This window comes from Mixophyes fleayi, chromosome 7 (assembly GCF_038048845.1).
Source record: "Mixophyes fleayi isolate aMixFle1 chromosome 7, aMixFle1.hap1, whole genome shotgun sequence".
NCBI classification, from domain to species: domain Eukaryota; kingdom Metazoa; phylum Chordata; class Amphibia; order Anura; family Limnodynastidae; genus Mixophyes; species Mixophyes fleayi.
In genome coordinates, this window is record NC_134408.1 from 18,142,488 (window position 1) to 18,170,183 (window position 27,696).

The following is a 27,696-nucleotide window of genomic DNA, read 5'->3' on the forward strand; positions in this document are numbered from 1 at the left end:
GGTAGAGAGGTGATAGGAGGGAAGCACGAATGGAGGAATGACTGACAGAAGGGTAGAGAGGTGATAGGAGGGAAGCACGGATGGAGGAGTGACTGATATAAACGGGTAGAGAGGTGACAGGAGGAAAGCACGGATGGAGGAGTGACTGACAGACGGGTAGAGAGGTGACAGGAGGAAAGCACGGATCGAGGAGTGACTGACAGACGGGTACAGAGGTGACAGGAGGAAAGCACGGATGGAGGAGTGACTGACAGACGGGTAGAGAGGTGACAGGAGGAAAGCACGGATGGAGGAGTGACTGATAGACGGGTAGAGAGGTGACAGGAAGGGAGCACAGATGGTAGTAGTTGATGTGACCACTGTGTACACAAAGCAGTATATGATTGGGTGCATGTAGTAAAGGGGTGACAGTACATTGCAATATACAGGAGAGTGTATTCGCAGCATAAAACAGGATGAGAACATATGATGTGTACACAGCAGTATGTAGATGGATGTAGAGATAATATAACATGGTGCATAGGAGAAATGTGTCTATGTAGAACACAAACATGGTGTACACAGTATTATAAAGGAGGGTCTATAGAATATAATAATAATAATAGTTATTATAATATAACAGATTGTACACAGCAGTATATAGAAAGTCGTATTTAGGAGGATGTATAACATGCTAATAATAATTAAATACTGTATAGCAGCATACAACTGGCTATATAGACAGGACTATGTATAGTATAATAATGTAGAGCAGTAAATAACAGGGTATGTAGAGAGGAGGGTGTATAACATAACATAATAGTATGTATAGCATAATAATATAACAGGGTACATATACTGCAGGATGTAGGAGGGTGTATAACAATGATAATATAACAGGGTGGATAGAGAGGAGGGTGTATAATATAATAATATCACAGGGTGTATAGACTGCAGTATGGAGGAGGGTGTATAACAATAATAATATAACAGGGTATATAGAGAGAAGGGTGTATAATATAATAGTGTGTATAACATAATATCACAGGGTGTATAGACTGCAGTATGGAGGAGGATGAATGATAATATAACAGAGGTGACCATGACACAGACATTAGGACAGAGCGGCCCCAGTGCCCACATACACACAGGGGAAGGGGGGGTGTCATCCTTTCTCCCGGGGTCTCTTACCGATGCATTGCCCCACCGGGGTGCTGTACGGGTTCCCCAGCAGAAACTCCATCTTGATGACAACAAACAGCCGGCCTCTGCAATGGTTCACACAGACAAGGCGGTGGCCCGCCCTTTCTCTAACACCATTGGATGAATTTACAGCTACGTGCATTTCATTGGACCGTTCTCTTGTCCATCAGGCTCATCACCGGACTACACCCGCCCACATAATAGTAACGGGTGCATGCGATTGGAAGACGCGTCTGTCAATCATCAGCTTTGCGTAGCAGTCAATACACACTAGCGCGAACCAATGAATGACTGAGCTGGGATAGCTACATTGTCACTTACGTTATAACTGCCAAGCCGCGCCCACTTAATATGATTGGTCAGGAGTCTCTGTCATTTGCCGGTCACCTCAAATACACGCCTTCCTATACGTCATGCAATAGTTGCGTCTATTGGCTAAAAAAATAGTTGAATGCTAAATCTTTATGTGTACGTACACGTTTCTGGAACACTGTATTGATGGGTAATTATGAATCACGTGTCCCGTTTCTCATAGCAACCAAAAGACGCTTTTCCATATAAAGCAAAGTCGAGACACAGGTAACACAACTCAATATTAATAACTCTTGTTTTCCTATAGTGCTTTGTATATGAGCAGTCAATGAATGGAGATCTTTGTATTTGCAATGAATGAATGGAAACATTTATATATATATATATATATATATATATATATATATATATATATATATACATATATATATATATATATATATATATATATATACATACACACACACACATATATATATATATATATATATATATATATATATATATATATATATATATATATATATATATATATATATATATATATACTAATAATGCATGGGAGCTTTGGAGCTTTTACTTATGTGCAGTGAATAAATGTAAACCTTTATATATTTGCCATCAACGAATGGGAACCTTTATAGAATATATTTTGTAAATTCTATGCACATATATAATATATATGTGCATGCAATTTACAAAATACATTTTAGTTGTTTTCCACTACAAATCTATTTGCTCCTTTATTATGTTAATTTAATGACAGAGTTCATTAAAAGCCTTACAGTTACATCTCATGCTGCTTTGTTGTAATCAGTAGAGGGTCTTGTATCAAATGCAAAATAAAATGTGTGGTGGTGTTTTCTGTAATAAAAGGTTTGACACTTTAACGCCTGGACTCCAATATCGAGCAATTGACATTTGTCGCAGTGACTTTGGGAAACGGAAAAGAAAAGTCATCTTTGCATTTGTTGGCACCCCTGTCATCTGCATACAGTGCAAGCAGCCGTTTTGTGATCTGAACCAATATTCTTAAAAATGTATCTTCAGTGATGCCCCTGGTCCATAGTGAATTGGTGGTAGGATGCATTTTCATGAATTCAGGTTCAGCTTACAATATAGCTACCATCCATGTATGCAGGTGTACATTATTATGTACACATATAATCTATTATGTGATGATGATGAGTTATCAGTTCATACACAATGAATATTCTTCCCTTTGTTAAGGAGTCTGCTGAAAATAAGTGCAATGTATGACACCGTTGAACCTAATGTTATGGGCGATGAGATGCTGAGAAATGCTGTGGAAGAACAAGGCCCAAGTGAGGAGGCTGGGATCATTGCCAAGATGGAGGGCATCGATTTCAAGGACGTCACCAGCTTGCGCCTTGATTTTAAAAGTAAGACCGTTGCATTTCTTGTGTTTAATGAAAACTATCACAGAGGCAAACACAGGATTTTGAGTGGCGTCATTGCAACCTTACTTTCTGTCAAATGCCAGATCACATTTTCAGTATATGCATAGCACAATATAATATACACAGAAAGGATCTTTATCACCACATGGTGGTTATGAGCATTACTGTTTGAGGAATGGTATTTTATGTGTTTTCAAATAGTGTTAAGATTAGAATGTTAGAATTTGCAGCAAAACATCTATTAGAACCTTCTGAACGAATATCTCATTGACACATGACTGACTGAAATATTTGCTTTGCTTAACAGTGTCCTACCATTGTACTATGAGTGTGACATATTTGGGGCTGTGTAAGTCAGTAACAAAAGGTCCCTATTGATTTTACTGGAACATTGAGAACTATATTTGCAGAGGTGAGATGAGGTAGCTTGGGCCCTTCTAACTAACTGTGCAGGCTTCTCCTGAAAGATGTATGGTCTCATTAATGTACAGCAGTGGAGTAAGACTCACTGCAGCAAAACCATCTCTTCTAATAAATAAATGGACACAATTTTTACTCAATTTATAATAAGATTAAATGTCACGATTTTTAGAATATTCTATTTTTGGTCAGATTAAAATAAATTTTCTCAGCCTGCCAGTGAAACCAGTATTCCTAGGAATCTATCATTTCACTTGGAAGCCTCAGCGATATCAACAGCTCTTAGTAAACTGAACAAAATGTTGGAAGCTGGAACAGTATTTATACTTGAATAAGATCTTTTGTGAAGCTTTATTTCTTTCCAAGGCACAGCACAGCAGAGTATAACAGTCAATACAATCAGCATGAAGTCATCATATGCTGTGCTCGTTTCTACTAACTGATTATTGTAAAATAAGTATCGGTCTAATGCAATTCTCCAATATCTATGTATTCTGTATATTAATGATTAAGCTGTTATCTCTAAAATTTTTAGTAGCCCTAAGCAATTATCCGTAAGATTCTTGCATGTGTGCTAACCTTGTAATATTTGATGGTGTCTTAGCTGTTTATCTTTCAACTGAATGGACCATTTGTTTGTTTTATCTAACAATGTCAAACAGCCCCTCCAAGCTGTCTTCTTCTCTAAATCCCTTACAAAATACACAAACTTATGACCTTCTTCTTAAAGACATCCAGCTGACTTATTACAAAAGGGAATTAATATAAAAATTATTCTAATACACAAGAAAGGTTCATCATCTATCCCTTAGGTTGGGTACACACTATACAAAATTTCTCCTGATGCGATATCCTTAATGATTTTACGAATTATTAAAAAAAAAAGAAGAAAGTCCCGATCAGCAGCCGATTCATGTGCACACACTATACACGTTTTACAAGATTTACCTTCAGATCTGTACTCTTCATCTGTCATAACCATCTGCTGAAAAGATGGTGACTCTGCACACTCCATATCTGTGGACACTGCCGGTCCTGAGTGCAGACACACTGCAGGATTGGAACGACATTGTTCCATCGCTGAACGAGATTTTTAGTCCGGTTTAAAAATCAAATACACCGATACGATGAGCTTTGGAACGATGATCGTTCATTGTTGCAGCCTACACACTAATGCGATATCAGGCCGAACGGTCGTTTATTGTGATTGGCCCCATAATCAGCTGAAAACACTGTAGTGTGTACCCAGCCTTACATTGAATGCGACAGGCTCACTTTCAACAACAACTCCTAGCATGCCTAGCAGTCTTTATAAGCTACTTTAAGCTTGAAAATGGCATGTTTGGGTCTACATAGGCAGACATTAAGGAGGACAATAGACATCATTCCAAATGACTGATCTTTTCTAAGAGCTAAAATTGCTTTTTATAAGAAGCCAGAATTACAGTGCAGTATTAGCTATTAGAAAACACAATTTCTCCTTTTCACTTATATTATGATACAATGTTTAAATCTCTCATAAACACAATACTGTATAAACAGCTACAAAGCAGTGTCTATTGTCATGTCAGACAAAGTAGAGATAGGCGTTATCTGCTAAAATTGTAACAATGAACCATTGACAGGCTTGAAAGATAACATCCAGAATAAAATGGATGTGGAAATGTACAGTCTGAATGTTATAAAATAATTCTGTAACATTTTCTGTTAAATGGAGAAAATAAACACTGCTTAAAAATATCATTTATAAGAGTGTAGATAACAGCATGAATAAATTGTATCTGATATAACTGCACATGAGAAGTATTCTCCATTTGTTCCTGAAACTATTTTTTTTTTTCAATTTATATCTCTTTTATCTGCCTTCTCCCTTTCCTGTAGTCACTTCCTATCCAGTGCTAGCGGCTGTAGTATGCAAATGAGGGGGAGGAGAAACACTAAGTAGCATTCTATTAGTGTAAAAAGAAGCATACGGGAATAACACGTTAGCACACAATAATATTGTATTATGTCTGTGGATCAGCTCCTAATGCATCAATATTATATTTGTTTTTCTTTACTGCTGTGTATAAATTCAGTACATTATTCATAAACAAAAACACTAAATAGAAAATTGAAGTCATTCAACACAGTATATTTATTCTACAAGTGTCAGGGATATGACCCATCTTTGTCCCTATTTTCATGGAATATTGGGAGGTATGATATTATAATATTAAAACATGTAACTATTTAGTATATTGGTAGTGCACAATAGTGCTCACGTACTAACATTGCATTCTGGTGCAAAATATGCACTAAACCACAGCAACCAATCAGATACTCACTTTCATTTTGTAACTTGCACTAGACAGATAAGAGCTAATTGCTGATTGGTTGCTGTGCTTCATAATGCAATGATAGTTACTGACCAGAAATGGACTCAGCAGTCGTCCAATAATTGTTATCAAAACACTACACTAAGCGCTAGATAAATATATGACAATATAATTTAATATAATATAATATAATATAATGAAGACCCCCACCCCAATACATCCCCCAAGCCCCCAATTTGGGTAATTGTCATAGGAAAAAGTAAAGTGACTTTTTTTTCCCAGAAGTGTAATATGTTTTAAATGTTGTTTCTTCTAGATATCCTGAAGATTGATAATCTCTGGCAATTTCCCAATCTTACCAAACTGCAGCTGGACAACAACATCATCGAGAAGATCCAGGGACTGGACACTTTAGTACATTTAGTTTGGCTGGGTGAGTAAAGTACTGAGATTTGATATGATCAAACTATTGTACAATGCCAGTTACCTTAATATGGAGCAATACAACCAAAGTGAGAACATTATAATATTATAATAGGCTGCTGATCTCAACATGGGCTGCTTATACTGGGAACAAAGGAAATATATGGCAGCACTAACCAATATGAAATAGAAAGGGGTAAAGGGCCAAATACTGTAGACAATTGTTCCTATTATTATTATTTATTCATCCAATTCACTGATATGGTAAATAGTGCAGATTTTCCCAGGCGTTTGGTCATTTTTCAGGACATTAAGAATGAAGACTATTATTTTCAGTTCCTTTAAGCTTAATATGAGCGCAGTTGCCATTAAATATTTACGTCTTGTCATACCAATGAGGGACACCTTGTTTTTTCCACTGCTGCTGTGTTAAGCAGCGTAGCCTAATTTTTTGAGCGCAGTGCACTCCATTTATTTTATATGGCAGCGTGTATTGTGCAACTTCTAAATAACAAGAGCTAGTCTGACATACACATATATATATATATATATATATATATATATATATATATATATCTATAAGCTCAACCTCTATTACAGCATATCAATATTCAGATTAATTTAAATTAGCTTTATTTTTGTTCTTATTAAAATACAAAATAGCACTTACCTAGAAATAAATTAAGAAAAGGTGGCACTTTCCTCACAGGGGCTGAACTTGTCACTTAACCACTTAACACAAGGTTCATAGCTCAATTTGGTCATACATGTGGGTGGCAAAATCGAATGTGGTGCATCCTTTCTTTTCTTGGGCTGAGCGACCAGATCATCTCTTCCTACATTGCGATCATGCGCACACAGGCTGACAGCGGCGATAAGGTCTTTCATAGTCGCGTGTATAATTAAATCTCACCGGCCACTGGCGGGCAGTGCTGAGTAACCGCTTCGCCCTGTGTATGGGACCTTAACGCCAGTATCATATTATTGATGACTTGTTTGGCGGGGAGGAGTGTGACAGGTGTCAGTGTGGTTTTACACATGGCTGCTCTAGTACTAAGCACCTCATCTTCTGACTTTTATTTTGCAGATTTGTCCTTTAACAACATTGAGGAGATAGAGGGTCTGGGGTCTCTCACTAAGCTGGAGGACCTCAGTCTGTACAACAATCGTATCTCCGTCATCAATAACATGGACAGTCTGCAGAATCTGCAGGTCTTATCCATAGGGAACAATAACCTGACATCCTTGGAAAATGTAAGGAAGGACTGGGAGACCCTTTTCTCGCACTGTCATATTTGGACATCATTACTCTTTATCCACCAACCCCCCCTACGCCCCCCTTTTTAGAATAACTTATTTTTTCTACTCTAACATATTTCATTTGATTTTCCAACTGTAGATCACTTTATTGTACAGAACATCCTGCAGTTTTACTAAATATGTTGTTTTTGTTATTGCTTTCTTCTATCTGTGCTTCTAAACCATATATTTATATCATCAGAGAAGTTTATTCTCACTGCCCTGTGATATGACAAAGCTACTCTCTAGATACAACTGTATCCAATGCAAAGAGCCCAACAGAGCTGTGTCCTATTCCAGGGCAACACAAGAACTCTGCCTGATGATGTAAATAAATGACTGAAAAACATAGAAGGAAGATGGAAATATGATTTGAGTAAATGTTGCAGGAGGAGTAGTTTTAATATATTTGTGTATATATAATTATTTCTTATCTTTTAATCATTTGTAATGCCTTATCTTGTTCCCAGCTCACTTACCTTCGGAGGTTCAAGCAGTTGCGGACACTAAATCTGTCAGGAAACCCTCTGTCTGAGGATGAGCAATACAAGTTATTTGTGGCAGCGCACCTGGGAGACCTGGTGTATCTGGATTTCAGACTCTTAGATGAGAATATAGTGAGTACAGACTCCATGTCCCCACTCAGTTCTCTATTCACTGACGATTACACTGCTTATCTGTAGTAACAACCTTCTTGCTTACAGTATACTTGTTCCAATCAGTACCAGACCAGCATTTCCACACAGTCCCAGCCAGTACCAGACCAGCATTTCCACACAGTCCCAGCCAGTACCAGACCAGCATTTCTACACACAGTCCCAGCCAGTACCAGACCAGCATTTCCACACACAGTCCCAGCCAGTACCAGACCAACATTTCCACACACAGTCCCAGCCAGTACCAGACCAGCATTTCCACACACAGTCCCAGCCAGTACCAGACCAACATTTCCACACACAGTCCCAGCCAGTACCAAACCAGCATTTCCACACAGTCCCAGCCAGTACCAGACCAGCATTTCCACACACAGTCCCAGCCAGTACCAGACCAGCATTTCCACACACAGTCCCAGCCAGTACCAGACCAGCATTTCTACACACAGTCCCAGCCAGTACCAGACCAGCATTTCCACACACAGTCCCAGCCAGTACCAGACCAGCATTTCCACACACAGTCCCAGCCAGTACCAGACCAACATTTCCACACACAGTCCCAGCCAGTACCAGACCAACATTTCCACACACAGTCCCAGCCAGTACCAGACCAACATTTCCACACACAGTCCCAGCCAGTACCAGACCAGCATTTCCACACACAGTCCCAGCCAGTACCAGACCAGCATTTCCACACACAGTCCCAGCCAGTACGAGACCAGCATTTCCACACACAGTCCCAGCCAGTACCAAACCAGCATTTCCACACAGTCCCAGCCAGTACCAAACCAGCATTTCCACACAGTCCCAGCCAGTACCAGACCAGCATTTCTACACACAGTCCCAGCCAGTACCAGACCAGCATTTCCACACACAGTCCCAGCCAGTACCAGACCAACATTTCCACACACAGTCCCAGCCAGTACCAAACCAGCATTTCCACACACAGTCCCAGCCAGTACCAGACCAGCATTTCCACACACAGTCCCAGCCAGTACCAGACCAGCATTTCCACACACAGTCCCAGCCAGTACCAGACCAACATTTCCACACACAGTCCCAGCCAGTACCAGACCAACATTTCCACACACAGTCCCAGCCAGTACCAGACCAGCATTTCCACACACAGTCCCAGCCAGTACCAGACCAACATTTCCACACACAGTCCCAGCCAGTACCAGACCAGCATTTCCACACACAGTCCCAGCCAGTACCAGACCAGCATTTCCACACACAGTCCCAGCCAGTACCAGACCAACATTTCCACACACAGTCCCAGCCAGTACCAGACCAGCATTTCCACACACAGTCCCAGCCAGTACCAAACCAGCATTTCCACACACAGTCCCAGCCAGTACCAGACCAGCATTTCCACACACAGTCCCAGCCAGTACCAGACCAACATTTCCACACACAGTCCCAGCCAGTACCAGACCAGCATTTCCACACACAGTCCCAGCCAGTACCAGACCAGCATTTCCACACACAGTCCCAGCCAGTACCAGACCAACATTTCCACACACAGTCCCAGCCAGTACCAGACCAACATTTCCACACACAGTCCCAGCCAGTACCAGACCAGCATTTCCACACACAGTCCCAGCCAGTACCAGACCAACATTTCCACACACAGTCCCAGCCAGTACCAGACCAACATTTCTACACACAGTCCCAGCCAGTACCAGACCAGCATTCCCATACACAGTCCCAGCCAGTACCAGACCAACATTTCTACACACAGTCCCAGCCAGTACCAGACCAACATTTCCACACACAGTCCCAGCCAGTACCAGACCAGCATTTCCACACACAGTCCCAGCCAGTACCAGACCAGCATTTCCACACACAGTCCCAGCCAGTACCAGACCAACATTTCTACACACAGTCCCAGCCAGTACCAGACCAACATTTCCACACACAGTCCCAGCTAGTATCAGACCAACATTTCCACACACAGTCCCAGCCAGTACCAAACCAGCATTTCCACACACAGTCCAGCCAGTACCAGACCAGCATTTCCACACACAGTCCCAGCCAGTACCAAACCAGCATTTCCACACACAGTCCCAGCCAGTACCAGACCAGCATTTCCACACACAGTCCCAGCCAGTACCAAACCAGCATTTCCACACACAGTCCCAGCCAGTACCAGACCAGCATTTCCACACACAGTCCCAGCCAGTACCAGACCAGCATTTCAGGATGTTTTGCGCATTAGTATCTTCTAGGGAACATTTCTGAAAATTAGTAATTGGAAAAAAAAATGCTGTTACCCTTATCAACCGATACGTTGTTTGCTTGATTCTATGATAGATACTACAGAAAGCACAGTTAGGATCTGACCACGACTTTAAGGAGAAGTTCCAACATTACAAACATGCATTGGGAAACAAAGTACATAATTAATAACAATTAATTAAAACAAATAAGCAGTTTTGTAAGAAGTGGCTAACACGAGGTTTATTGGATCAGAAGAATCTCATTGATAGCAGTGTAACAGCCTGTGTGTATGTGTATCATAGAGGGACATTGCCAACGTCAGGTACCAGTATTCCATTGAGGAGCTGAGTCACAATGAGACGCTGGAGCGCGTAAAAGAAGAGAAAGAGGAACAGGATCAGCGAGAGCTGGACAAACACAAGGTAAGTCCAAAACGGGTAACGCCTCCCCATTCACCAATACAGGAAAATGAGATACCTTGTCCACAGATTGCTCTTTACACAGTCTTATTAAATCTCCCTAACAGACTACTAGCTCTTTAAAATACAACTACTGCTACATCCAGTTTCGAGTAAGAAACCCTGTCTGGGGCATTTTGGAACAAATAAGGCTGTTTATAGGCTAAAAGCTTGTACCATATTCAATCACCTCTAGAAGGGACATCATTGATTTTCTACCAACTGCATCTCAAACTGTTTTAGATCTGTGACCTATTTTGCCCTATAAATAATCATGCATTTACAAGAATCACTTTAGGAAGCAGATATAGCTCATCTGTCCTGTTGCCAGTGCACAAGAGCAGCTAAGGGAGCGAGTGAAAAGTAAAAGAGAAAATTATAAAAGAAAAATGTGTGTATTTTGCAATGAGACCCACAGACACAGCAATTATTAGAAAGCAAAAGGCCGACCATTTACACATTACCTTACATAGTTCTATATGTCCATAACAACATATGTCATACCTCCCAACTGTCGCGATTTAGGCGGGACAGTCCCAGTTTGAGAGCCCGAGCAAAACATCAGGGGCCAAAGCGTAATGAAGTGGTTTGGACAGAGAGAACGGGGCAGCCTAGTGCTTCAAAAGCGCTCTTATGCCCCTGGGATGTGGCCACACCCCCATATTGATGTGCAACCCCCCCCATCTTGACATTTCACGCCCCCATCGCGCTATGATATAGATATAGGATTTTATTCTTTGGAGTAGATTTATTAAACCTTTTACAAATGGAAAAGTGGAGGTGTTGCCCATAGCAACCAGATTCTAGCGATCCTTTTCTACAATGAACTAGATAACTGATAGCTAGAATCTAATTGTTGCTATGGGCAACACCTCCACTTTTCCTTTTTTATAACGTTTGATATATTTACCCCTTTATCAGAATTCATAGATAACTTACCTAAACCTGCTCAAGTAACTAATAAACTTATAAACATATTTAATTCACTCTGCAACCTTTCACCATTGTATTATTGGTTTGTTTTCAGGCTGCCTACGTGGAATACCTGAACGGTCCTTTCCTTTTTGAGAGCATGTATATGGAGGATGTAGAAGGAACCCGGTTGTCCACCCTCCCCGGTGTGGCTGAATTGGTGGACTTATATCCTTCCCTGGTGTATTAATCACCATCATCACCATTTATTTATATAGCGCCACTAATTCTGCAGCGCTGTACAGAGAACTCGCTCACATCAGTCCCTGCCCCATTGGGACTTACAGTCTAAATTCTAACATACACACACACACACACACACACACACACACTAGGGTCAATTTTGTTAGCAGCCTATTAACCATCAGTCCCTGCCCCATTGGGACTTACAGTCTAAATTCTAACACACACACACACACACACACAGCACCCGGAGGAAACCCACACAAACACGGGGAGAACATACAAACTCCTCACAGATAAGGCCATGGTCGGGAATTTAACTCATGACCCCAGTGCTGTGAGACAGAAGTGCTAACCACTGAGCCACCGTGCTGCCCCATTGAAGGTGTTTAACTAATTCAGTCCCCAGTTTATGTTGGGCTAAAGTTGCAGAAAAGTGCACCCCGGTCATATCAAAACTGTGGGGTTCCTCGTATTATTTCAGAATCATTCATCCTGAAAAACCACCAATGTATTTTAGTTATAGCAGTCCACTACAACATCTCACCAATGTTCCAAGTGACACTATAGTATAGGACTTTTGCATTAGAAGCTGGTCGCTGTTTCTGACGGTGCTCGGCCCAGGTAGTGACAGACATGGGAGTTATCCTGACCTAGAGGTGGCAGAATGCGATTGGAACCTTCTCTCTTCCATTGACAAATGTCAGCACTGTGACCTGTGCAATGGGATTCCTTAGCCTAGACCTCACATACAGGACTAAGTGTACGGAAGTCTGCCAGAGTATATTCACATACGGTCTCAAGCACCACGAGAAGAGAACCGCAGAGGTCGCCATATTCAATGAATGTCTGCAGGAAGCGGTGACAGAAAACCAGGAGTCCGGAGCCAGGAAGATCCGGGAATTTGAATCAAAGAACAGTGAGGTATTGTGAATGTTATTGGTAATATGCCAGGACCCTCCGCAACTTGTGAACAAATTATTTTCTATTCCTTAAGTTGGTCGCACACACTAAGATTCTGTCATTTGATATTCTAGTGTTTAGATTCCATTTGAACGGTCAGGATGGAGAGTCTGCTCCAGAATCACGGCCTGGGGCTGTGTTTTTAGGGGGTATTTTAAGCCCATATTTTAGCTTTGGCCTTAATGGGGGTATATTTACTAAACTGCGGGATTGAAAAAGTGGAGATGTTGCCTATAACAACCAATCAGATTCTAGCTGTCATTTTGTAGAATATACTAAATAAATAACTAATCTGATTGGTTGCTATAGGCAACATCTCCACTTTCTCAAACCCGCAGTTTAGTAAATATACCCTCAGGTCTATCCTGCGCCGTCTTAAGAGTTTCATTTGGACACACGATAATGAACAAAGAACGTCTCCGCTATGTACGGTCTGTTCTAATTATGGCAGATCCGGATTAAATCATTGGAGCCAGGTTACCATTGAGGCTAAAAAAGAATCGCTCTTTAATTAATATAGGTGTCAAGATGGCTCCTGAGATTGACATAAATTCTCCTGTACCCTAATTATGTCAAATGTATCTACCTGGCCAACTATGGAAAATGGATCTCTACGTTAAATGTTTCTTTTTAGTCTACTAGAATACTTTTGAATGTTCCAACCCTCTCTTATTTGCTTGTAATTGCAGTAGCAATGGAGGGTAAATAGATAGTCATGTGCAGTAACTAAGAGTAAACAGTTCTGGAACTAATGTTTAGTGCAGCGGTGGGCACCAGGTGGCCTGCGGGCGGCTGAGCCTCTACTTGCGGCCCCCTGGCCAGATGCTCCCGATCTGATTAGAACGGCGATTGGGGGGTCACGTGACCTCCTCTGCATAGTGTAGGAGGTCACATGGCATACCCAGAAGAGGAGGGGGAGGGCACTGTGCCTCCCCTCCTTCCTCTGACCCCCCTGCGAACCTCCAACTTCTTCAAGTGACCCATCACTGTTAGTGTGATATATAGGAATTAGAATAAAGGTGATAAATGATGTAATTTCCACAATATTTATTCAGATGTATGATCCTCCTATCACACATCCACTCATTGCCCATGTTACTGTGGCACAATGTCTGTTTCTATAGCTGTTGTACGAGCTCGGCCAGATCACGGACCAGCAGGTCATAGATGCTAAATCGTTGCAGTACAATCAAGATGTCTCCCAGCTGATGGACGTCTTGTTAATCCTGGAGCTACAGTTGGTGGACCAGCTGGAGGTGAGACATGAGCGCGCAGCATCTGATAACTGTATCCTGTGACCTTTCCTCCCACTAATAACCTGTGACCCTCCCCCACTAATAACCTGTGACCTTTCCTCCCACTAATAACCTGTGACCTTTCCCCCCACTAATAACCTGTGACCTTTTCCCCCACTAGTAACCTGTGACCTTTCCCCCTACTAATAACCTGTGACCTTTCCCCCACTAATAACCTGTGACTTTCCCCCCCACTAATAACCTGTGACCTTTCCCCCTACTAATAACCTGTGACCTTTCCTCCCACTAATAACCTGTGACCTCTCCCCCTACTAATAACCTGTGACCTTTCCTCCCACTAATAACCTGTGACCTTTCCTCCCACTAATAACCTGTGACCTTTCCTCCCACTGATAACCAGTGACCTTTCCCCCCACTAATAACCTGTGACCTTTCCTCCCACTAATAGCCTGTGACCTTTCCTCCCACTAATAACCTGTGACCTTTCCTCCCACTAATAACCTGTGACCTTTCCTCCCACTAATAGCCTGTGACCTTTCCTCCTACTATAGCCTGTGACCTTTCCTCCTACTAATAGCCTGTGACCTTTCCCCCCACTAATAACCTGTGACCCTCCCCCACTAATAACTTGTGACCTTTCCTCCCACTAATAAACTGTGACCTTTCCCCCCACTAATAACCTGTGACCTTTCCTCCCACTAATAACCTGTGACCTTTCCTCCCACTAATAGCCTGTGACCTTTCCTCCCACTAATAACCTGTGACCTTTCCTCCCACTAATAGCATGTGACCCTCCCCCCACTAATAACTTTTGACCTTTCCTCCCACTAATAACCTGTGACCTTTCCTCCTACTAATAACCTGTGACCTTTCCTCCTACTAATAGCCTGTGACCTTTCCTCCCACTAATAGCCTGTGACCTTTCCGCTTACTAACAGCCTGTGACCTTTCCTCCTACTAATAGCCTGTGACCTTTCCTCCTACTAATAGCCTGTGACCTTTCCTCCCACTAATAACATGTGACCTTTCCCCCCACTAATAACCAGTGACCTTTCCTCCCACTGATAACCTGTGACCTTTATTCCCGCACAGGATATCATCAAGGATTATGAGAGAAATATCAACGAATTGGTGTCCACATTTCTGGAAACTGTGCAGGGATTATATCCTTTTATTCTTACAAGCGACCCCCTCACTATTATACTCCTGGTATTTATGGTGCATCAAAACTGGCAGCCATTATTCCTGTCACTGCAGCCTATCGATCCAGTGATCTCACTGAGGTACAAAGTATGTAACAGATGGGCCTCATTCTCACCAATATTGGCACACACAAATGGCTGCCTCGTGTGTGTGTAGGCAGCAGGCACACGTTATACTGTTTACAATTACATGTAAACATTTGTTCCGTAGATCACTATCAGAGGTTAGATGTAGATTTCTTGTTGTATTTTACCCAGTACCATCACAAACAGAAAGACTGGTTGTCACAGGGAACAATTCTTTCCACGTAGCTTTATGTTTGCATATAAAGCAATTCATATTTTTCATTTACTGGCACTTGAAAGCCAATATGTGCATAACCTGAAATTTATTTTCCTTTCTTCTTGGACAGTCAGCACTGAAGTCATAAACTATGTATTAATAAACGTACACACACTGTCCTACTACAGCACTTTTAACACGTTTGTCGGTAGAATCGGGGGCACAGAACGCTCTCTTGCGTTTGATGAAGAGAGGAGGCAGACAGTTTGTGGGCTGAACCAATATTTGTGATAAGGCAGCCAATCAATTCATGAGGAACCAGTGACATCACTGAGGCGCGAGATGAAACGTATCGTCACTGGTTGCTTTCACATGAATGTTAGTTCAGCCTACAAAAATAGCTGGTGTGCAGGTGATGGATATACTCGGGCTGCTTTCATCAGCTAGTGCAGAGGCTGCGTAAGTTAAAGCAGATACAGAGCTTGTATATGTGGTGATGGTTCTCATTCAGGTTCACTTGACCTTTATGTACTGTAAGTGGCTATCCTTAACCCCTTGGTTTACAATGGCTCAGATCAGAGACCTGGAGAACCAACACCATGAGAAGCTCTTGGAGTTCTCTATTAACATGCTGGAAAGAGTGCTGAAGGGGGAGATGGATGAAGAAATGACAGATGAACTTCGAGTGGTAAATATATTGTGTCTCCCTTGTGCTTTAACTTCCACAAAGGGGCCCCAGCAGAAGGCTTGTCCTACTTCTCCTCATAAACTTGTCACCTATTGGAAAAACTGACTAGGAAAGCTGGTTGTTTCAGAATGGCACAGGTTAATTAACCTGAGCTTCTGGAAAGAAGTCTGACACATGTCATTAAAAGCCTCACTTATTTTCTACATCACAAAGAGGAAGCTAAAGAATCAATAAGTGAGACAATGGGGTTAGGCAAATTACTGCTTAGGCCTGGTTTTTAGACTAAAGCTTTCCACACACATACCTGATGATTTTCCTGTACCAAAAACAAACCCTTTACCTTCAAATCAGCCACCAAAATGGACAAACGTACAGCCAAATTCAAAACAATTTTAGTCAATATCATTTGTGACCGTACCGACCAATCAAAACGTCTTTGTAGTCAGGATTCCGAGCGGTGCAGTGATTGTTTCTAATACTACTGCTTTGAAGTTACACATGGATGGGACCTTGTCAGAGACTGCAACTGACCGAATTTGGAGGGCTGATGATTTTAGTGATCATATTAAATCATTATTGGTCTTCTGTAGTCTGCACCCTAAATTATATAAAGACATTAAAAACAAACAATTGATCTGGACAATCTAATGTGTGTGTACGGCTGGCTTTAGGAAAAACCTGACAGTAAAATTATTACAGACTAGTTTCTCTAAAGTGAAGAAAACATCAATCATCATCATCATTTATTTATAAAGCGCCACCGATTCTGCAGCGCTGTACAGAGAATATTTGTCATTCCCATCAGTCCCTGCCCCATTGGGGCTTACAGTATAAATTCTCTAACACACACACAAGGGTTAATCTTTGTGTTACATATGGACAAGTCAACATGTAAACTTAATAAATATGACTAAAATGTTCTCAGTGTTAGCCAAGTGTCCTCAGCATAAAAGGTGACTGCGTTTTACTCTCTCGGCAGCTCTTTGTGGATAAAGACACCATTATGAACGCGGTCAGTGCCTCCCACGATATACACCTGCTGAAAATTGATAACCGAGAAGATGAACTTGTCACCAAAATCAACAACTTGGTCTCTAACCTCATACAAAAGGTGAGATTCTGAATCATGACATTATTATTTAAAATATAATTATTTAAAGACTAAGGTGTATATTTACTAAACTGCGGATTTGAAAAAGTGGGGATGTTGCCTATAGCAAACAATTAGATTCTAGCTGTCATTTTGTAGAATGCACTAAATAAATGATAGCGAGAATCTGATTGGTTGCTATAGGCAACATCTCCACTTTTTCAAACCCGCAGTTTAGTAAATAAACCCCTAAAACTTGTTTGTTTGGTTTTTTTTTGGGGGGGGGGGGAAGGGGGTTATATATGCGAAAAAGCATGTTATGATGTCTAACATTTGCTAGTTACACTCAATTAGAGAGTGTATCTAACCACCCTTACCTGTACTGCAGTATAGGTGACCACAAATAGCCACCCCTCTTCATTGCCTCTTTCCCTTCTGCCTTCAAACATACGATCATCTCTTTTATCCTTCACAAACCATCTCTTGATCCTACCTCTCCAATTTCTCTCCTTGAGTGTCTCACTGCCTGACCGACCTTCTCTCCACTCACTCCCTCCTCTGCAATCCAGCTTCCACCCTCTACACTCCACTGCAACTGACCTCACTAAAGTGACCAATTATCTACTCTACTACAAGGGTCACCTCTGCCTACTCATACTCCTTTCAATACAGTCGACCACCCTCTTCCCCTGGACATCCTTCTGCCACTTGGCCTTCACGGCAGTATTCACCCCCCGTCTAAATGCTCCTTCAGTGACTTCTGGCACATCCTCCTCTATCAGTTCAGCCCTTTAAGGCTGTTCTCAGTCCTCTGCTTTATACATCTTCTCTTGGTGAACTAATATCCTCCTTCAGTCTCCACAGCCACTTTAGGGACAACACCCAAATCTACTTCTCCTCCCCTGACCGCTCTCCTTCTCTTTTATCCTGTGTGTCCAACTGCCTCTCCTCTATCACCACTAGGATGGTCCAACGTTACCTACAGCTTAATGTCCAAAACACCCGTCTTTCCTCTCCACACCCGTCCTAGATGCCAGGGCGGGGCTGATCTTCTTTCCTCTCCTAAACCACTGCACCACTCCGCAAATCCCTACACTGGCTGCCTATTATTCCCAGTATTCAGTTCATGCTATTCACCCTCACCCAGTCCTCCCATCATACATCCCTGACCTGGTCTTATCTCTGCCGTGCTGCTCTCCTCTTAGGAAACTGCCTACACCCACTGACCAGTAAACCCTACAATATTAAAATCCGGACTGGCTGACTCTGGCTTCAAAATATTTAAGTGTAACAGAGCTTTAAACAAGACTTTTACCCCTAATAAGCGTGTGATCATATTCCCGGACAGGTCCAGAGAGACGAACTGCAGAGGAATCGCAAACGTGCCGCCGAGATCAACATTTATATTGATCACTTGCGGGACGAGCTGGATAACCTTGATGCCCATGAGCAGATGTGACGCTCTCGCCGGCCAGTGGAGGAGATTCTCACAACTGACGGACGCTGGTCACGTTGTGTAGACTTACTGTATATTGTATTGCATTTCCCGTCCTCCGATCTCCACCTTCAATGGTGGAAAACCAGCTCATTGCTGCTAATGCTGAGAGTATTCAGCACAAGTAGGTGACCTTCATTCTTCTCAACACACAAAGCTGATTCAGTGTATTTGGTCTTAAGCCTAGTTATAAGTGTTTGTGAATAAATGATGTATAACTGTGCAATATTGTCATTTAGAGGATGTTCAGAACAAGAGTGCTAGACAAAGCTTACAATGCCCCTGGTAAAACGATAAACCGGATGGAATCTGGGAAAATCAACTTTTAGTTTTGAAGTGCAAGGTGGGTATTTAAATCTGCAGTTAAACCATAGCAACCAATCAGACACTTGCTTTCATTGTCTAACTTGCACTAGATAAAAGCTCACGTCTGATTGGATGTTATGGTTTTAGTGCACATCCTTCAGTGTATCCTCATTAAAACAATTGTGGAACCACTGAATGTTCTAGAAATGTCACCTGGTGTAGCCAACATCACCGGGGCAAAACAACATATAGTAAAATATAGCTTACCTAAATGGGGTGACCCTCACCCTTCACTGCGGATAATGAACAAGAAATGTCTTGGGAGAAAACAAACCCTCTTCAGATTCTACAAAACGTACAGCAGACACACGACACTACATATTTTTTCTGCTTTTTACTTTTTTACAGTTAAATAAAAGTGATACTTCCGTCTGGTTTGGAGCTGGAACCAATTTTGCTTATTTAAAAAAAAAAAAAAAAACATTTATGTGGTAATTCTTAAAGATCAGACGCCTGTAAACAACAGAGGCAGCCATTTTGTCACTAATCTTGACTATACAGGCTATCAATTCATAGAGCACCCTTGACATCATAGGAAACACTGCGTAAGCCAACAAAATGGCTGCCTCCATGGCGACTTGTGCACTTTAAAAGTTCCTTTATCGAGTGCGAAATTCATTCTGAAAGTAATTTTTCCTCTCCGTGTCACCAAATATGGTCAGAGGCGCGACGTCCAAGGTCCGTTCCCATGCGAGGCTGGAGATCTCCACCCACGGCGCTACATCCTGGCCCTCGCCGTCAGTTCTGTAAGAGCTTGCGTTTTACGCTTGACTTTGAGCAGCAGAGGTGAACAAACAGGGTGCCCGCAGCTGTGCGGGACTGCAATTCCTGCACGTCGTAATCGTGAGCAAATTCCACGTTCCCCCAATGCTGGATCTGTACCAGACCAAAACACCAAACACAACTGTATTAAGCTTACCAACGATTATAATACAGTAGAAACAATAAAGCTCTAGGATGTAAGGTGATGTATTATATATACTGTAGATATACAAATAGCACACACAGAAATTATCCCAGAATGCTACACACTCCAGAATCAGACAATTTCTGGCTTACACCGATAATCACGACAATGAAGCTTATTACTTCTCCAGGAATCTGTGATCTCACCAGGTGGGAGGGGGAGAGCAGCAGAAAACCTTTTAAAGATTCTCTATGTGAACAAAACTGGCTCCCATGTACCTGAAACTCTTCTTCCAAGCGGGAAAGTAAGACCGCCTTCTCCACGGTCAGGACCCGGTCGAGGAGACCCATAGTGAGGACAAACGATTTCAGCTGATTGATAATAAACTCGATACCTGAGTAACAGAAACATCACACGAAGGTTGGTTAGATGGCACCATTGTCCTGGAAGGAGGGTCCCAGATGTGGCAAACAGAATAACATGCATCTCTCCGTGGAAGAAGACCCACCTGTCAATGCCCAGAAGTTGTAGGAGGCCAGACGGCGATGGAAGACCTCTTTGGTCTCCTGCGGAATTACGGGTCCCATAATACTGGTGGAAGATCCAATCTCGACATTGTACCTGGAAGCAGACAGCACAGAGAACAGACAGTATGGTCCAAGCTGCCACAGATACCCACGGTTATCACAATGCGTGTCATGTGATCAGACGCCTGTATTATGGTGTGTAAACCAAGGAACCTCATAGGGAATGGAGGATATGGATAATAAGTACGGATCTGTTGTGGTTGAAGGTAGAAATTCTACAGAAACGTTGCACATGAATTGCCCTGAAGTGGTGTTACCTATAGGATCATGGCCTGTAAAGAATGACTTGTGCCTGTATGTTTAGTAAACCTATGGAGAAAATAAAAAAAACAAGCCCTGTTTCTCTTATTTCTCACCAGTCTTCTGCCCAGGTCAATATAGGATCCCACTCTTGTTTCTGTACCTCGACCAACGCCGGTGGCTCCTCCACTCTGTAACTGGAAAAGAAACAGACAGGTCTTGTACTTGTTTGTGCCATATGATTGGATTATATGAGTAGTTATAGACTAGTGGTTATAGACTAAGAGGTATATTTACTAAACTGCGGGTTTCAAAGAGTGGAGATGTTGGCGATAGCAACCAATCAGATTCTAGCTTTCATTTTGTAGAATGTACTAAATAAATGATAACTACAATCTGATTGGTTGCTATAGGCAACATTTTCACTTTTTCAAACCCGCAGTTTAGTAAATATACCGCTAAGCCTCTAGACTAGAGGGTTTACTACAAGCAATCAAGGAACGGAAATGTTTAACTAATCTATAGTGCCCTCTAATGGAAGTTCAGCAGTAGTAACATTTCACTCCATCATACAGGATGTAGTGTACTGGTCCACTCTACAAGCTTTCCCTTTCTTGTGCAGTCTGTGATGTGCACTGGATATTTGAAGAATATATATATATTCCAGGATATACCGGGAGATTCTGAAAGAACCTTTTACTGCTAAAATACACAATCTCCTTAAACAAAACTAGTTTAGCATAGGAAATATTTGAGCACCTTTTCATAAAGTACCATACTCTTGTTGTATTCCAAACAGAACTTGATACAAGTAACTAACCGTAAGGATAAGATGCAGACATCATTATATTGTAGTCACTACTAGGACAACAATTTCACAGCACATCCATAGGGGATCAATGGATACCAAGTCTGTGCTATTTTACCAGTGGGTTACCCACCACAATTGCTTCCAGAAAGGGGAATTGTCTCGAGGAGCCCTAAAATTTAGCATAAAACACTTTGATAGGTGCATGTCAGCCTCTGAGCACCTTAATGTATTCAGCCTTCATCTCCTGCTTCTCTAGGATGTCCCCAGTTTTCAAGTAGATGAGGATAGAATAATATGTAGCCAGTCAGATCATCGGCATGTTGATCATGTGGGAGGCATGTGTGATTATATTAGGGCAGGACTGTGTGTGACAGGGGCAGTGACATGATGTGAGGAGGGGAATGGAGGCAGCAGGAAGCTACAGACTGAGAGTTATATAGTGGAAGGAGCAGGGTCCCCGGCAGCACAGAGTATATCAGGAGATGAGGGATGTGTTAGTGAGGACAGGGGCTGCATGTGACAGGGGCAGTGACATGATGTGAGGAGGGGAATGGAGGCAGCAGGAAGCCACAGACTGAGAGTTATATAGTGGAAGGAGCAGGGTCCCTAGCAGCACAGAGTATATCAGGAGATGAGTGATGTTAGTGAGGACAGGTCTGCATGTGACATGAGCAGTGACATAATGTGAGGAGGGGAATGGAGGCAGCAGGAAGCCACAGACTGAGAGTTATATAGTGGAAGGGGCAGGGTCCCCAGCAGCACAGAGTATATCAGGAGATGAGTGATATGTTAGTGAGGACAGGTCTGCATGTGACAGGGGCATTGACATGATGTGAGGAGGGGAATGGAGGGAAGTCACAGACTGAGAGTTATATAGTGGAAGAAGCAGGGTCCCCAGCAGCACAGAGTATATCAGGAGATGAGTGATGTGTTAGTGAGGACAGGGCTGCATGTGACAGGGGCAGTGACATGATGTGAGGAGAGGAATGGAGGCAGCAGGAAGCCACAGACTGAGAGTTATATAATGGAAGGAGCAGGCTCCTCCAACAGTACAGAGTAGTGATGTGAGGTTCCTGTCAAACTGGTGAAAGTGGTGTGAACACAATACTCTGTATGCTATGCAGTATGCCACCTCTTCAGTATACCATTCTGTTGAAGGATCTTACCAGATTGTATCTGTTTCCAGGAACTTCAGTGAGGCCTTAATAAGTTGCTCTTTGGTCTTGTCAGCTGGATTATCCAAGGCGGTGTTACACAGAGTTGTCTACAGATAACAGGATACATCATATAAAGAGGACATAATATCATGTATAGTGCATGGGGTGAAGCTGGCTATGTATAATACACTGCATGATAACACAGTCCGGTCAACTCAACCTTTTAAATCTACACTGTGGGGTTCTTTTACTGTTTTGGTACAATGTACAGAAATGCACTGTAATCATAGCAACCAGATTCTAACGCTTCTGCCTAGCAGAGTTCAGAAAGTTGGATTGGCTGGAAGAGATGCCGACTTGTTGCTATTAAACGTTGCTATGCATGATGAAAAAAGGGGCGTGGCTACACGTATAAAGAACCAATGGCAAGGCTGCCTCGGTTTGCCTTAGAAGAAGCTATTATACGCAATGCGCGTTAGCAATCAACCACGCACGCAGCCGAGCTCCTATGTTTTATGTTCAGTGAATTAGAACGAACTTTATAAATCCACAAATCTCGTAAAAAGTTGTATGAAGTAAAGCAATCCAGCTGTATAGCTAGATACAACGCTAGTCACATAAATTGCTATTGAAGGTTAATTAGTTCCTCAGTTCCCATATCTAGACAGGCACAGCGCGACTTATAAAGACAGTTTAGTACAACAGACTTCTCAGAATTTTATATCCTGAATCAGGCAAAGAGAACTAAGAGTCCTGTGTTAAGCACAGTGATTGCGTGCCTAGTGTGAATGATTGATATAAGCGATATATGGAAATAAAGTCCAGGGAGGACTCATTAGGTGCAATATAATTTTTATGTAGAATATACATAAGCAGCGGCGAGGTACAGCAGTATGTATACATGTATACTGTACATACATACAGTAATATATACTGCTGGTTTTAACAGTTATTGATTACATAGGTTTTTCCTGTTCAATCTTGTTTTTAATTATTTTGCTAATAAAAATTTGTATTGACTAATAAAAACTACATATATTTTTGTTATAAGTGATTTTTTAATGTATATCAATAAACAGTAAGTAAGTTTAATAATCCAGTGAGTGCCCCAAAATACATATATTCCTTTCTTTTCCTTTTTTCTCTGGACGGTATTAATGCAAAACATGTGGTGGGTGCACCTTTTAATGTCCAGGTTGATAATAATTGGAATATAATATGTATTGAATTAATAATATAAGCGAGTCATTTAAGGGATCAAGGATTAGTCCAGTGCGATATATTTGTTTTTTTTTGTACAGTTCAGAAAACTGACAGTAACCGTCTGATTGGTTGCTATGAGTAACAGCACCTTTCTGCCTATTGCACCATGTCAAATAAATAAGTCCTTTATGTCCAAGCCTACAGAACTGTGGCATCCAGCAGCCTCAGGTATTTTGGCTGGATAAGATTAGCCTTGATTTGCTAATCATTTACCCCCATGTACACTTACCAGGTGCATTGTGAAGAACTTGATGGTGTCACGTTGAGAGTCCCACTCGGTGGCCACGGCAAGTGCCAGAGGTTCACTGGGGACTGTAAACACCTTTCCCTGCGGTGTCTTTAACTTCCGGTGATCCAAGTTAATTTCAAATCCACCTAAAGGTCAAACACAACATACCCTCCGTCAATCCCCTCTCCGTCTCATGGGTTTATACCTGTGACATAGCTAGCCAGATCATTGATCTGAATAACTAGATTTTTATACTACAGTGCCTCTCACGTATGTCCTGCAATCCAACCCAGACAATCATATCAGCGATGAGCCAATGAACTCTGTGGACACTTTGGGAGTGAAGACTGTACAATAACTATTAGACAGTTTGGTGTATGTGATCGGAGTCACCCACCTTCACTCTGACAAATGCTGACATTTGTATAGAACTTCTTTCTTTCTGCAATAGTAAAAAACAAAAATGTTAATTAATACTGTGTTCTGTATAAAAGGCACACAAATCATACACTATGCATACCTATGAGACACATTTGGGCCACCAGGGCTGCATGTGGCTCTCTGTACTAACCAGTAGGTGGCGCATAGAAGCGTTTCTGGGAGACGGATGTTTGTACCGCGCACAGTCCCCGGCACAGCGCCATGTGCCGCGCAGTGATTGTACGAAGACTTTGCATCATCCTTCACTTAGTGAGACTGAAAAAAAATAAAAAAACAATCCAGAATGAGCAAATCAGAACTCAAAACATCAGTGGTCAGAAAATGTTTTGTATGTGTGCAAAATGCTGCTCCCTATCACAATCCCATTGTTTTAATATATGCACGCTTTGTTTTCTATGCTGTGAGGGGCCTGAAGCATCGTGAATGGTATACTCTAAGCAGCCAAATCCAGCAGATTCCACTGAATTAAACAAACACTACATATGAATACAACCAAAACAGGATAAAAGAAAAGTGGAATGATGGAGGAGAAAGATCCTGATTTTCTGCTGACAAACACGACTAACGATGAAGCAATGTCCTGATCATAGACTACTACAGTAAGTCAGTCACAATCACCGTGGTGTGAGACGACTCACCAATAAGTAATCATGATACAACTGCTGTATATAGAGTCTCCTTAGTATGTAGTACAGGGGGGAGTGAGTGTCCAAGTATAACTGGGGGAACATAGAATTACCTGGCTGAGATAGACACACTCACAGCTCTTCCATTCATTAATTAAATTATCCTGATTGTCCCTCCTCCCCTATAAATAACCATTATTTTGAGTGCAGCCCTGACACTGGATCTACTGCTAACATCAATGAAAAGTAGCAAAAGTTCCCTTCTCTGATTTTCTGCTCTCAGTGCAGGAAAACGTCTGAGGTTGTCTTAATGGTAATGAAACAGCTCCGTTCACCAGGTACTTTCCCACCGGCAAACTATAACTGTATACCCCCCAGATCAGTTTACCATACTATTAACTCACTGACAGCAGTAGAATAGATCCAATAGGTCTAATTCATATTAATAAATTGGCATAGATTCTTAGTACCCATGCAGCAAGAAAGCGATGAACCAAGAAGAGGAAGAACGTTACGTTGCAATAAATGGGAAGGGGCAGTTATAGGTGACAGCAGATGACTGTTTAAAGATTTCTACAGTGAACGGTTCATGTTACATGTCTCCCACCTTCTGCTGTCTCTTCTTGATCCAATAGTACCGCACCACTGGTAGCTGTACAGAGATGCCAATGGCTGCTTTACTATTGGTGGCTGATCATACTGCTGTCTTACAACAGTCACGTGCACATTCCCCACCACCAGCTACACTTATTATTCCACTCTATTATATACCAAGTGTTCCCGACTGCTCTTAGATTGTAAGCTCCTCTGGGCATGGTGTCTGTCATACACTGACATGAAACAGAAAGGAAATGCGTTTGTGTTGTTTCCCTCAATGTACAGTGCTGTGTTATCGCTCAGCACTTTATAAATAAAAGATAATACTAACTCAGAGCACACAGACAGAAGCATTTATTACATTATATATTTAATGTGTATACCTTCCAACATCTAGTATGGCAAAGTCAGGACAAAATAAGCACTATCCCCCAAATAAGGTTAAACCCCCGCTCCACCCAAACATGCCCACTTACCAACCAATAATGCGCACTTTTGACAAAGCTTCTTCCTTTTTGGAGGTGCGAGAATGAGGACTGTCCTATTCTACAAAGACATCAAGTAAGTCAATGTTTACTAGACAGAAATAAAATTATGATAGAGGTAAAACAGAAAATGACTAGAAAACCTATTAATAAACCCCATGAAATGTTGGAAAATGTGGTCTGGTATCTCACAACAAGAGACATTGTCTTATATTAAACAGAAATGCAATGCCAGTGAGTATTTTGCCATAAACATGACAATAATAAAATACTGATTGTGTCCCTGGTCAGTATTTTCAGCATATTCTTTCAAAAGCATTTATGTGCGTTACAGTCAAGAATGAATGAACTAATGAAAAGTGGGAAGGTGAGTGAATGGATAGATGAGCGAGTCAATAAGTGGCAGGGTGAGTGAATGAATAGATGAAATTAGTAAATACATAGGAAGGCAACTGAGTGAATGAACATATGAATGAGTAAATACATAGGAGGGTGAGTGAGAGGTCGGATGAATAGGTGGGAGAGTAAGCGAGTGAATGAATGGATAAATGCATAATTGTATAGGTGGGTAATAGACTGAATGAATGTACAAATGTTTAAAGTAGGAGGGTAAGTGAGTGGCTGGATGAAAAAGTGGTAAGAGTGAGTGAGTGAATGAATGAGTAAGTGACTGGTTGAACAGGTGGGACGGTAAGTAAACAAACTGATGGATGAATGATTGAGCGAATAGGTTGGCCGTGAGTGAATACATAATTGCCACCTGTACCCAATTTCCAGAAACAACCCCAGGATGAAGAGATTTTTGTCTGGAAATATTTGCCGCTTGAGGTTTCCCTACTGACCCAATAAATTACCATTTATTTACACCAATTCCTCTTATTATGTGTACTGAATGCAATTGTTAATATCTGTTAAGATTCCTTAAGACTTATAAGTTGGTTTGTATTAAAAATAAATAACAAGTTAGCCCACCTTCACCTCCTGGGCGCCGCCATGTTGATGACCCCAGGTTGTCCTATGACGTCCCATCCGCCCCTCCAGATCCACCAATCACAGCCTCAGGCCGCTGCTGCAGCTGGTGCGAGAGGACTACATCTCCCGCCAGCCCTTGCCGCCGCCCTAGCCAATCATGAACGCAGTCTAGGGATG

At 41.8% G+C, this 27,696-nt stretch overlaps 3 protein-coding genes across 10 annotated transcripts in view; 1 reads left to right on the forward strand and 2 right to left on the reverse strand.

The window, feature by feature from the left end:
• TOM1L2 (target of myb1 like 2 membrane trafficking protein) overlaps window positions 1–1,288 on the reverse strand; it is a 35,469-nt gene extending 34,181 nt beyond the window's left edge. For 7 of the 8 annotated variants that reach the window (XM_075179213.1, XM_075179211.1, XM_075179209.1 and 4 more), the window contains exon 1: window positions 1,171–1,286. In XM_075179213.1, coding sequence (XP_075035314.1) covers window positions 1,171–1,222 — 52 coding nt within the window. In that variant the 5' untranslated portion in view covers window positions 1,223–1,286. Of the gene's footprint in view, window positions 1–1,170 lie in introns of all 8 variants that reach the window. The other variant, XM_075179214.1, reaches the window with a different exon arrangement.
• A 418-nt stretch (window positions 1,289–1,706) lies between these two features.
• DRC3 (dynein regulatory complex subunit 3) lies at window positions 1,707–18,854 on the forward strand. Its single transcript, XM_075179218.1, has 13 exons — window positions 1,707–1,761; window positions 2,725–2,897; window positions 5,970–6,086; window positions 7,164–7,330; window positions 7,846–7,992; window positions 10,551–10,670; window positions 11,734–11,846; window positions 12,611–12,785; window positions 13,949–14,080; window positions 15,173–15,243; window positions 16,130–16,253; window positions 17,233–17,364; window positions 18,692–18,854. Exons 2-13 carry the CDS (start codon window positions 2,747–2,749, stop codon window positions 18,800–18,802), a joined length of 1,560 nt encoding a protein of 519 aa, XP_075035319.1. The 5' UTR covers window positions 1,707–1,761; window positions 2,725–2,746; the 3' UTR covers window positions 18,803–18,854.
• A 669-nt stretch (window positions 18,855–19,523) lies between these two features.
• Window positions 19,524–27,619, reverse strand: ATPAF2 (ATP synthase mitochondrial F1 complex assembly factor 2). Its single transcript, XM_075179219.1, has 10 exons — window positions 27,520–27,619; window positions 26,539–26,608; window positions 24,970–25,094; window positions 24,796–24,840; window positions 24,399–24,544; window positions 22,916–23,013; window positions 21,055–21,135; window positions 20,620–20,732; window positions 20,390–20,505; window positions 19,524–20,080 (listed from the first exon to the last, which is right to left on the reverse strand). The coding sequence occupies exons 3-10, from the start codon at window positions 25,076–25,078 to the stop codon at window positions 19,943–19,945; spliced, it is 846 nt and encodes a 281-aa protein (XP_075035320.1). The 5' UTR covers window positions 25,079–25,094; window positions 26,539–26,608; window positions 27,520–27,619; the 3' UTR covers window positions 19,524–19,942.
• Between the last annotated feature and the right edge of the window lie 77 nt (window positions 27,620–27,696).

What these genes read in the sequence shown, in the direction of transcription:
- DRC3 (XM_075179218.1), top strand. Translation starts at nt 2,747, where the DNA reads ATGTATGACACCGTTGAACCTAATGTTATGGGCGATGAGATGCTGAGA. An exon ending in CTTGCGCCTTGATTTTAAAA is followed by an intron (nt 2,898 to 5,969) that starts GTAAGACCGTTG and finishes TGTTTCTTCTAG; the next exon opens with ATATCCTGAAGATTGATAAT. An exon ending in TTGAATCAAAGAACAGTGAG is followed by an intron (nt 12,786 to 13,948) that starts GTATTGTGAATG and finishes CTGTTTCTATAG; the next exon opens with CTGTTGTACGAGCTCGGCCA.
- ATPAF2 (XM_075179219.1), bottom strand. Translation starts at nt 25,078, where the DNA reads ATGATGCAAAGTCTTCGTACAATCACTGCGCGGCACATGGCGCTGTGC. An exon ending in AGTTCTTCACAATGCACCTG is followed by an intron (nt 23,014 to 24,398) that starts GTAAGTGTACAT and finishes TGTTATCTGTAG; the next exon opens with ACAACTCTGTGTAACACCGC. An exon ending in TTGACCTGGGCAGAAGACTG is followed by an intron (nt 20,733 to 21,054) that starts GTGAGAAATAAG and finishes GTCTGCTTCCAG; the next exon opens with GTACAATGTCGAGATTGGAT.